The sequence below is a fragment of the Gobio gobio genome, assembly GCF_949357685.1.
Source record: "Gobio gobio genome assembly, chromosome: 10".
Taxonomy (NCBI): domain Eukaryota; kingdom Metazoa; phylum Chordata; class Actinopteri; order Cypriniformes; family Gobionidae; genus Gobio; species Gobio gobio.
The window spans coordinates 57,867,467-57,880,058 of NC_137116.1; the positions used below are offsets into that span (position 1 = coordinate 57,867,467).

Sequence of the window (12,592 nt, forward strand, 5' to 3'; positions counted from 1 at the left end):
TGGAAAGATCATATGTACAAGTTAAACGCACATGAACATCATCTAGTGGTGAGGTTGCGAATTGCAATCGCCCACCGCACATAGAGCAGCTACGGTGGCCAACACAGGACAAAGATGTCGTCGTCTGTGACAGCAGAGAGTAGCTAGTGCTCTGTCTTTGTCCCTTCAGGGCCACTGTAGAAACATAGCTGCGCAAAATGGCGGCTTCACTGTAAGGAGACCCGCGGTGTGTGTAGATAGAAACGGCTCATTCTAACGTAATAAAAACGGTTCATTATGTAAGGTCTTTATACACCACTGAAATCATAGCTATATATAATATTATATTGCATTTCTGTCAATAGATCCTTATAAATATTACACACTGCACCTTTAATTTACAGCACCTTCATAAATCGAATAAAAACATATAAACGCAAAAACAAATCCGATGCGCAGTCTTTATTCATCATTTTGTAGAAAAGGTACATCGCTATCTTCCTCAAACCGAAGTTATTTTAACGCTCTTTACGTCATAATTACGACTTTTCAACTCAAATGCAAACTTCTGAGGAGGACTTAAATGCAGCGATAATCTTGTAGTGTTCAGAGCATAAAAACACATGAATAAGCCCCTAGTTTTGTTACTGATGTGTCTTTCTTTCCACAGGTGGGTATGTTCCTCCTCCAATGCCATCTGTCCCGATGCCTGTGCCTGAACAAGGCCCAAACCCTCCAGACTGGCAGTAAGAGCTTCTCTACACAGAAAACACACAATGCACACAATTAATCTTTTAACACGACCGGCACCCGCCCATATAAAGATGGGAAATCTTCATTTCTCACAGTTTGGGTGTGTCCTTTATCTCTGTGGTTTAAAAATTCAAAGGCTGGGATTTAAAGCTCCACTGTGTGATATTTTCCCCCATCTAGTGGTGAACTGGTTTATGACCATCCAGTGAATATTAGTTTCTGTTCCTCTCCATTCTGATTTCGTTTTAACTCCTACGGTGGCTGATTTAGTCCAAGATTAACATGGCTTCCAGCTCGACCTCGTCCACATTGGACACGGAGCCATCGAGTGTTAAAACGCCAAAGGCCAAGCTTGAATTTACGGGAATGTCCCTCTTTGGCTAATGTACTTTCAAGATGGAGGATCAACATGGCGACCCGCATTCAAACCCTCACCCGTATGTGTTTACAATGGCATATTATAAACTTACCAGAATACTTTATTACTTGAAAGAAGTAAATATACATTAATGAGCACATATATTTCTGAAAGAACTAAGTGTTTTTAGCTAAGAATAAACTAAAAAAGTTACACAGTGTAGCTTTAAAGGTTAGTTCACCCAAAAATGACAATTCTGTCATTAATTCCTCACCCTCATGTCGTCCCATAAGACCATCGTTTATCTTCAGAACACAAATTAAGATATTTTTGATGAAATCTTAGAGGTTTCTGAACCAGCCATAGGCAGCAATGTCATTGCGTCATTATTTTTGTTTGTTTTTTGTGCACAAAAAGTATTCTCGTCGCTTCATAACATTTAAGATTGAACCACTGGAGTCACATGGGCTGCGTCCGAAATCGCGTACTATATTGAATTTGAACAAACTTTGCGACCATTAAAATGTTCATGATCATGTGACCTACCAGCGTCAGTTGCGTCCCATCACCTCCATTCATAAATCATCTCCTGTGGCCTCATGGGATAGTAAAGTCCATCGTATCATCCGGGTACTTTTCGTTTACTCGTTTTTCGAATACTATGAATTCGGACATACTACTCTGTTGGCGTACTGTTTTTCGCATACTATATAGTAGAGAAGTATTCGATTTCGGACGCAGCTATGGACTATTTTAATGATGTTTTTCCTACCTTTCTGGGCCTTGAAAGTTGCAATGACGTTGCTGCCTGGTTCAGAAACCTCTCGGATTTCATCAAAAATATCTTCATTTGTGTTCTGAAGATGAACGAAGGTCTTACGGGACGACATGAGGGTGAGGAATTAACGACAGAAGAAATGTCCTTTTTAGGTGAACTAACAATTCATTGTGTGGAAGTCTCAGGACCAAAACACGTTGGTCCAATTGCTAATGTTTTTATTTTATTTTGATCACAGTTGTAATATTTGTTAATTAGTTTAATTTTTATTTAGTAATAATCATATTAAAAATAATAGTAATTATTTATATATATATATATATATATATATATATATATATATATATATATATATATATATATATATATATATATATATATATATATATATATATATATACACATATATATATATATACACATATACACATATACATATAATATATTTAGAAAAAATCTAATTTGTAATTAATCTATAATTAATCAAATCTAATGACAATTTTTATCAGAAAAATCACAATTATATTTTTACTAAATTGTGAAGCCCTAAAAATTGCTCATTATTATTTATTTACCATACCATCAAATTAGAATTTAATTGTTTAAAAATGAATGCATTAAAACTAGTAATAAGTAATAGCCTAATCTTTTTAATAACAATAAGTAACAATAGTAAAGTAACAAATAGCATGTTTTTATAACATCACACTTTTTCCTTTGTATAATAGAAGATGAATATATATCTGCGTGTGCATTCCTCTCAAAAGGGGATCATCATATTTGGGGGTTATTGTCTTCAAAAAGTTTTATCTAACACATCTAGTGATTCCCCATATTAGCCCATTAGTGTGTGCACTTTGACCTACATTGGGTGTGTTCGCTTAGAAAAACACCTCAAAAGTGTCATGGTGGGGTCTTGCAGTACAAAGATTGACAAATATTGTACAACGCCCTGTTGAACAAGTGCAAAGGTCACCCATGTATTGATCTCTTCTCATTGATATCAGTATACCGTCCATCACAGAGGAGAAAGCACGTGAAGCTTTGGGGACGTACGTCTCCAGCAAGTGCTGCTATAGTTCTGCCCCCGTCAAAGATGGAGTTATAACCAACATGCAGTCCTTCAACACCTACAGGGTGAGACATACACTAAAGCATCTTCATTATGAGCATCGTTTTCTTAGTCTAGTGTGCGGGGTAGAAAAGTACAGAGCCCCTAAATGAACATGGTGATGAAATAATCATGAGAAACCTCAGAAACTGCATTCACTCACAAAGAGTTTCTCGGGGAACGCAAAAGCATTGATGGCTTATCAATTAGCATTCGACATGTCCCTTTAGGGGCTCCGTAGAAAAGTAGCAGGTTTTTTAGACATGCATAATGTTGATGTTCTTGGTGGCGGATGTGATAAAGTGTTGCTCTGGATGCGTCTGCTTATTCTGTTCTCAGTATCGCTTGGAGACGTTCACGGAGTCCAGATCTACTGAATGGAGTCAGGAGCCTTATGCAGGTACCCAGAAAACATACTTCAGCAACCTTGATCAAATCGATCAATCTTTTGGCTCCATTTGCACTTGGTCACATAAATTTGTCTCCAGAAAAAGGGATGTACGATGTAAATATGCAAATCTAACGAGTTCACCTCCATGTGGATTCAGGGCAGGGAAAGATGTGGCTCGTGAAAGATAAAAACGTATTCATTGGGTCACATTGTAGAGATTTTTAAACCTGTTAAGTGTCACCGGCCCACCAAATCCATTACATTTTTAAAACAGTAATATCCCCAGTAATATCATTTGAAAGCTTACAATCTCTAGTTGTCATATTTAGGGACTGTTGTTTAAAAAAAAATGACAGAGGAGCAATAATAATACAAGAATATTGTCATACTCACAAGGTGTGTTGAGACCTTTATTTTGAAATGGCGATGAACAGGACAAATCATGAAAGATTGGTAGAAACCTCAGTTTGTTCAAAAGATAACATTCATTCAATATTTTGAGGGAAAAAAAGGTCTGACATTTTTTTAAATATAAAGAACAAAACAACAAATTTGCCATTTGTGATGTGGCGGCGAGCTATAACGCACATATCTGTTCTTTTTATGTGTTTATTAGAGGTTGAATTCATATCAAATTCTGCCAAAATCCCCATACTACTTCTGAATAGGATGTCTACTTCATAAATTGTATGAAAATGATGTAAATATATGGTTCAGTTCACTCAAACCATATATGGAAATGGAGACGCCCTTATTCGGTTGTTAAGTCTGACGTCACGCGGATCTCATACCACAAGAAAAACAACAAACGGTGCTAATATATACACACAATGTGGTGTAATAATACAAAAAATATCATATGTAGGCATATGTATGTTATTTAAAGGAAAGCAAGAATTAAAGCGGTAGGAGTACATAAGTTTTACTTCTTCCTACTCCTTTTCACACATGAGATAGAAGCATGTTTATACAGGAAAGTAAGATACTTTGCTGTTTTCTTTTTCAATTTATTTTTCTTCTTTACTTTTTTTCTTTTAAAATGTTTGAACATTATTGTATTTTTTTTTTTATTTTTTTTTTTCCTTCTCTCATGTTCGAAATAAAGGTTTCAAATCAAATCAATAATACCAATATATCTCCATACCAAAATTCCAGATGGCCAGACAGTCATCTTTAAAGGGGCTATTTGCAACTTTTCCCCCAAAATAAACGTAACAATAGCCTTTTTATTTTACCATTTATAACTCAAACATCTCCTGATGAGCATACTGACACCTTGTCCGCTCACAGTGGGTGCACCTATAAGCCTGTCTCCTAATTTTCCTATTTTCTGGCGGGTCGTCTTTTCCCGCGCTGTCTGCGGATGTGACGTCACCACCGCTGCGAGAGCGAGCAGAAAATGAGAGCAGTTCTGTTTTTTGGCCACAGGTGTCAGTCGCGAGTTTAAATTTCAGAAAAACGCATATAGCCCCTTTAAGTATTTAAAATATTTAACTTTTGAAAATGTTTGATGTTTAATATGAATAAATAGTGCTCATAAACGGCCGTTGATGGCATTCTCTAGTGAAACGAGTTGAGGCTTGGACCATTACGTCACGACTTTACAGGTTTAAACAAAAAGCTTTCCTATAGCTCAAACAGTAGAGTGTGGCGCTAGCAACGCCAAGGTCATGGGTTCGATTCCCAGGGAAAGCAAGAATTGACAAAAATGTAAAAAATGTGTACTTTGAATGCAATGTAAGTCGCTTTGGATAAAAGCGTCTGCCAAATGCATAAATGTAAATGTAAATGCAAACAAAATCATTTTTTGAGATATGGACCTAAAATTTGGAACACGACTTGTTCATAATATTGGCTTTGAATTTCTTGCAGTTTTAGAGAAAATCATGTTTTGTAAAATATCTATTTTATATAAAATATTACATTTTCATAAACTTCTATAACTATTTCTATTTCACTTACAAAATTCTTCCAGATGTCTTCTTTAGAACAATACCAAAGCAATATATTCCAAAGCATTCTTGAATTACCATTTATTTTACCAGAATTACCAGAATAAAAAACCATTTAAGTTTGGATGTTTCATTTTTCATGTCTATACGGAAAAAAGGAGGGTTTAGCCTGACAGTTAACAGGTTAAACTAAGTAGATAAAATGTCAGCATATTTGTCTCATATGCTGTAGTCCCTCCTCAGACATGTGTTTAATTGAGTGTGTCCTTCTCTCTCAGGGCAGCCTGTGGATGCTGGTGTTCAGCCGGCTCCAGGACCGTGGCAGATTGCGGCTCAACCTCCGGCCTTCTTTCAGGAGCACAAGCAGAGCATTAGAGTGCCCTACACTTCCTCCGTCAAGGTTTGACCTTTACCCACACGATCCACCAAACTCAGAGAGTTCAACACACTGTATCAGAGCATTTCTGCATTAAACACCAACTGTTTGGGCAGTATTTTATTTAATCTTCCATTTGAATAGTTCTGCTCTCTATTATTGAGGGTAACAGTCGGGTTCCAGAAGTAAAAAGAATCCCATTTATTTTCCCATAAGGGAATGCATTTGAAATGGTAACTTATAAACCTTTAAAGACAGGCCTACTGTGATCTACAAGGTTGTTAAAGAGCACCTATTATGGCATTTAAAATGTTCCAAATATTGTTTTAGAAGTCCCCAACAACAGTTTTGCATGCATGCAATGACAAAAAAGACTTTAGTTTTCTTATAATATGCATTTATTTTGACCTGTTTTGACAGCGATTCTCAAATGATTCCTTTAGTGATTGACTTTTCAAAACCCCGCCTTTACGTGACGCTAATCTGCGCTGATTGGTCCGATGACCCAGTCAGTTGTGATTGGTTTAGTCTGTGCAGATATTTTCGGAAACGGAACGCCCATCACCATAAATGGTTTTCGGAACCTCTTAACTGGATTGAGGGCGCATTTGTCCTTATGCTTTATTTGTTTAAATTAGCTCAAATGACTGTCAGATGTAAGTAATTACCATGACAATCTATACATCATTTAAAAGATCTAAGAGTCAAGCTTCCATTTTTTACCTCTGTTTTATTCTCAAAGTCTTATAGTGACAGTCATTTGTTAACATGTGTCAGGAGTTATGAATATGAAAACCGTGTCGGTAGCGTTTGATTGTAATATGAGCCTCAGCTGATCTCATTCATAAAAAAACTCCTCACGAAGACTCGCGACAAATCAACATCCCTCAGGGCTTTTAGTTCAAAAGTGTGCAGGTGAGGAGAAATATTGATAGATTCTCATATGTCTGTGTCAAATTTCTAAACAGAGGAGTATTTTTTATTCAATACTTCCTCAAAATGCGCAGATATAGCCTATTCATGAGCGATTGAGTCTCTTATGTGTTGTTTTCAATTCATCCTGGCAGCCGGAGGGCGCTCTGTGCACATGTAGTCCATGTATGATACACACAGACGAAGAAGAACCATGTGCCATAATAGAAGTCCATAATAAAAGCTTCCTGAGATCGCTAAAGATGCAAATAGAGACATTTGAAGACAATAAACACACAATCGCGACGATGTATGGTTTGTCTTCAAATGCTCATCCTTGGGCAGATGATAAAGTTTGCTTTTGAGTGGCACTTCAGAACACAGCGTCTCGTCTCCATGATGTTTTCTAGTTTTCACTGGCGTCTCGTCTCCATGATGTTTTCTAGTTTTCACAGCGTCTCGTCTCCATGATGTTTTCTAGTTTTCACAGCGTCTCGTCTCCATGATGTTTTCTAGTTTTCACAGCGTCTCGTCTCCATGATGTTTTCTAGTTTTCACAGCGTCTCGTCTCCATGATGTTTTCTAGTTTTCACAGCGTCTCGTCTCCATGATGTTTTCTAGTGTTCACAGCGTCTCGTGGCCATGATGTTTTCTAGTTTTCACTGGCGTCTCGTCTCCATGATGTTTTCTAGTGTTCACAGCGTCTCGTCTCCATGATGTTTTCTAGTTTTCACTGGCGTCTCGTCTCCATGATGTTTTCTAGTTTTCACTGGCGTCTCGTCTCCATGATGTTTTCTAGTTTTCACTGGCGTCTCGTCTCCATGATGTTTTCTAGTTTTCACAGCGTCTCGTCTCCATGATGTTTTCTAGTTTTCACTGGCGTCTCGTCTCCATGATGTTTTCTAGTTTTCACAGCGTCTCGTCTCCATGATGTTTTCTAGTTTTCACTGGCGTCTCGTCTCCATGATGTTTTCTAGTGTTCACAGCGTCTCGTGGCCATGATGTTTTCTAGTTTTCACTGGCGTCTCGTCTCCATGATGTTTTCTAGTTTTCACAGCGTCTCGTCTCCATGATGTTTTCTAGTCTTCACTGGCGTCTCGTCTTCATGATGTTTTCTAGTTTTCACAGCGTCTCGTCTCCATGATGTTTTCTAGTTTTCACAGCGTCTCGTCTCCATGATGTTTTCTAGTTTTCACAGCGTCTCGTCTTCATGATGTTTTCTAGTTTTCACAGCGTCTCGTCTCCATGATGTTTTCTAGTTTTCACTGGCGTCTCGTCTCCATGATGTTTTCTAGTTTTCACAGCGTCTCGTCTCCATGATGTTTTCTAGTTTTCACAGCGTCTCGTCTCCATGATGTTTTCTAGTTTTCACTGGCGTCTCGTCTCCATGATGTTTTCTAGTCTTCACTGGCGTCTCGTCTCCATGATGTTTTCTAGTGTTCACTGGCGTCTCGTCTCCATGATGTTTTCTAGTTTTCACTGGCGTCTCGTCTCCATGATGTTTTCTAGTTTTCACAGCGTCTCGTCTCCATGATGTTTTCTAGTTTTCACTGGCGTCTCGTCTCCATGATGTTTTCTAGTTTTCACAGCGTCTCGTCTCCATGATGTTTTCTAGTCTTCACTGGCGTCTCGTCTCCATGATGTTTTCTAGTTTTCACAGCGTCTCGTCTCCATGATGTTTTCTAGTTTTCACTGGCGTCTCGTCTCCATGATGTTTTCTAGTTTTCACTGGCGTCTCGTCTCCATGATGTTTTCTAGTTTTCACAGCGTCTCGTCTCCATGATGTTTTCTAGTTTTCACTGGCGTCTCGTGGCCATGATGTTTTCTAGTTTTCACTGGCGTCTCGTCTCCATGATGTTTTCTAGTTTTCACTGGCGTCTCGTCTCCATGATGTTTTCTAGTTTTCACAGCGTCTCGTCTCCATGATGTTTTCTAGTTTTCACTGGCGTCTCGTCTCCATGATGTTTTCTAGTTTTCACAGCGTCTCGTCTCCATGATGTTTTCTAGTTTTCACAGCGTCTCGTCTTCATGATGTTTTCTAGTTTTCACAGCGTCTCGTCTCCATGATGTTTTCTAGTTTTCACAGCGTCTCGTCTCCATGATGTTTTCTAGTTTTCACAGCGTCTCGTCTTCATGATGTTTTCTAGTTTTCACAGCGTCTCGTCTTCATGATGTTTTCTAGTTTTCACAGCGTCTCGTCTCCATGATGTTTTCTAGTTTTCACTGGCGTCTCGTCTCCATGATGTTTTCTAGTTTTCACAGCGTCTCGTCTCCATGATGTTTTCTAGTTTTCACAGCGTCTCGTCTCCATGATGTTTTCTAGTTTTCATTGGCGTCTCGTCTCCATGATGTTTTCTAGTTTTCACAGCGTCTCGTCTCCATGATGTTTTCTAGTTTTCACAGCGTCTCGTCTCCATGATGTTTTCTAGTTTTCACAGCGTCTCGTCTTCATGATGTTTTCTAGTTTTCACTGGCGTCTCGTCTCCATGATGTTTTCTAGTTTTCACTGGCGTCTCGTCTTCATGATGTTTTCTAGTTTTCACTGGCGTCTCGTCTCCATGATGTTTTCTAGTTTTCACAGCGTCTCGTCTTCATGATGTTTTCTAGTTTTCACAGCGTCTCGTCTTCATGATGTTTTCTAGTTTTCACAGCGTCTCGTCTTCATGATGTTTTCTAGTGTTCACAGCGTCTCGTCTTCATGATGTTTTCTAGTTTTCACAGCGTCTCGTCTCCATGATGTTTTCTAGTTTTCACAGCGTCTCGTCTCCATGATGTTTTCTAGTGTTCACAGCGTCTCGTCTTCATGATGTTTTCTAGTTTTCACAGCGTCTCGTCTCCATGATGTTTTCTAGTTTTCACAGCGTCTCGTCTCCATGATGTTTTCTAGTTTTCACAGCGTCTCGTCTCCATGATGTTTTCTAGTTTTCACAGCGTCTCGTCTCCATGATGTTTTCTAGTTTTCACAGCGTCTCGTCTTCATGATGTTTTCTAGTTTTCACAGCGTCTCGTCTCCATGATGTTTTCTAGTTTTCACAGCGTCTCGTCTCCATGATGTTTTCTAGTTTTCACTGGCGTCTCGTCTCCATGATGTTTTCTAGTTTTCACAGCGTCTCGTCTTCATGATGTTTTCTAGTTTTCACAGCGTCTCGTCTCCATGATGTTTTCTAGTTTTCACAGCGTCTCGTCTTCATGATGTTTTCTAGTTTTCACAGCGTCTCGTCTCCATGATGTTTTCTAGTCTTCACTGGCGTCTCGTCTCCATGATGTTTTCTAGTTTTCACAGCGTCTCGTCTCCATGATGTTTTCTAGTGTTCACAGCGTCTCGTGGCCATGATGTTTTCTAGTTTTCACAGCGTCTCGTCTTCATGATGTTTTCTAGTTTTCACAGCGTCTCGTCTCCATGATGTTTTCTAGTTTTCACAGCGTCTCGTCTCCATGATGTTTTCTAGTTTTCACAGCGTCTCGTCTCCATGATGTTTTCTAGTTTTCACAGCGTCTCGTCTCCATGATGTTTTCACAGCGTCTCGTCTCCATGATGTTTTCTAGTTTTCACAGCGTCTCGTCTCCATGATGTTTTCACTGGCGTCTCGTCTCCATGATGTTTTCTAGTGTTCACTGGCGTCTCGTCTCCATGATGTTTTCTAGTTTTCACAGCGTCTCGTCTCCATGATGTTTTCTAGTTTTCACAGCGTCTCGACGCCATGATGTTTTCTAGTTTTCACAGCGTCTCGTCTCCATGATGTTTTCTAGTTTTCACAGCGTCTCGTCTCCATGATGTTTTCTAGTTTTCACAGCGTCTCGTCTTCATGATGTTTTCTAGTTTTCACAGCGTCTCGTCTTCATGATGTTTTCTAGTTTTCACAGCGTCTCGTCTCCATGATGTTTTCTAGTTTTCACTGGCGTCTCGTCTCCATGATGTTTTCTAGTTTTCACAGCGTCTCGTCTTCATGATGTTTTCTAGTTTTCACAGCGTCTCGTCTTCATGATGTTTTCTAGTTTTCACTGGCGTCTCGTCTCCATGATGTTTTCTAGTTTTCACAGCGTCTCGTCTCCATGATGTTTTCTAGTTTTCACTGGCGTCTCGTCTCCATGATGTTTTCTAGTTTTCACAGCGTCTCGTCTTCATGATGTTTTCTAGTTTTCACTGGCGTCTCGTCTCCATGATGTTTTCTAGTTTTCACAGCGTCTCGTCTCCATGATGTTTTCTAGTTTTCACTGGCGTCTCGTCTTCATGATGTTTTCTAGTTTTCACAGCGTCTCGTCTTCATGATGTTTTCTAGTTTTCACAGCGTCTCGTCTCCATGATGTTTTCTAGTTTTCACAGCGTCTCGTCTTCATGATGTTTTCTAGTTTTCACAGCGTCTCGTCTCCATGATGTTTTCTAGTTTTCACAGCGTCTCGTGGCCATGATGTTTTCTAGTTTTCACAGCGTCTCGTCTCCATGATGTTTTCTAGTTTTCACAGCGTCTCGACGCCATGATGTTTTCTAGTTTTCACAGCGTCTCGTCTCCATGATGTTTTCTAGTTTTCACAGCGTCTCGTCTTCATGATGTTTTCTAGTTTTCACAGCGTCTCGTCTCCATGATGTTTTCTAGTTTTCACTGGCGTCTCGTCTCCATGATGTTTTCTAGTTTTCACAGCGTCTCGTCTCCATGATGTTTTCTAGTTTTCACTGGCGTCTCGTCTCCATGATGTTTTCTAGTTTTCACTGGCGTCTCGTCTCCATGATGTTTTCTAGTTTTCACTGGCGTCTCGTCTCCATGATGTTTTCTAGTTTTCACTGGCGTCTCGTCTCCATGATGTTTTCTAGTGTTCACAGCGTCTCGTCTCCATGATGTTTTCTAGTTTTCACTGGCGTCTCGTCTCCATGATGTTTTCTAGTTTTCACTGGCGTCTCGTCTCCATGATGTTTTCTAGTTTTCACTGGCGTCTCGTCTCCATGATGTTTTCTAGTTTTCACTGGCGTCTCGTCTCCATGATGTTTTCTAGTGTTCACTGGCGTCTCGTCTCCATGATGTTTTCTAGTTTTCACAGCGTCTCGTCTCCATGATGTTTTCTAGTTTTCACTGCGTCTCGTCTTCATGATGTTTTCTAGTTTTCACTGGCGTCTCGTCTCCATGATGTTTTCTAGTTTTCACTGGCGTCTCGTCTCCATGATGTTTTCTAGTTTTCACTGGCGTCTCGTCTCCATGATGTTTTCTAGTTTTCACTGGCGTCTCGTCTCCATGATGTTTTCTAGTTTTCACAGTGTCTCGTCTCCATGATGTTTTCTAGTTTTCACAGCGTCTCGTCTCCATGATGTTTTCTAGTTTTCACAGCGTCTCGTCTCCATGATGTTTTCTAGTTTTCACAGCGTCTCGTCTCCATGATGTTTTCTAGTTTTCACAGCGTCTCGTCTCCATGATGTTTTCTAGTTTTCACTGGCGTCTCGTCTCCATGATGTTTTCTAGTTTTCACAGCGTCTCGTCTCCATGATGTTTTCTAGTGTTCACTGGCGTCTCGTGGCCATGATGTTTTCTAGTTTTCACAGCGTCTCGTCTCCATGATGTTTTCTAGTTTTCACAGCGTCTCGTCTCCATGATGTTTTCTAGTTTTCACTGGCGTCTCGTCTCCATGATGTTTTCTAGTTTTCACTGGCGTCTCGTCTCCATGATGTTTTCTAGTTTTCACAGCGTCTCGTCTCCATGATGTTTTCTAGTTTTCACAGCGTCTCGTCTCCATGATGTTTTCTAGTTTTCACAGCGTCTCGTCTCCATGATGTTTTCTAGTTTTCACAGCGTCTCGTCTCCATGATGTTTTCTAGTTTTCACAGCGTCTCGTCTCCATGATGTTTTCTAGTTTTCACAGCGTCTCGTCTCCATGATGTTTTCTAGTTTTCACAGCGTCTCGTCTCCATGATGTTTTCTAGTTTTCACAGCGTCTCGTCTCCATGATGTTTTCTAGTTTTCACAGCGTCTCGTCTCCATGATGTTTTCTAGTTTT

The 12,592-nt window shown here is 39.6% G+C and overlaps 1 protein-coding gene across 3 annotated transcripts in view; it reads left to right on the forward strand.

Annotated features, from left to right (window-relative positions):
* ssuh2rs1 (ssu-2 homolog, related sequence 1) overlaps window positions 1-12,592 on the forward strand; it is a 28,160-nt gene that overhangs the window by 6,560 nt on the left and 9,008 nt on the right. For all 3 annotated transcript variants that reach the window (XM_079827496.1, XM_079827497.1, XM_079827498.1), the window contains 4 exons: window positions 650-725; window positions 2,876-3,005; window positions 3,319-3,379; window positions 5,601-5,722. In XM_079827496.1, the coding sequence (XP_079683622.1) occupies window positions 650-725; window positions 2,876-3,005; window positions 3,319-3,379; window positions 5,601-5,722 (389 nt within the window). The remainder of the gene's footprint in view (window positions 1-649; window positions 726-2,875; window positions 3,006-3,318; window positions 3,380-5,600; window positions 5,723-12,592) is intronic.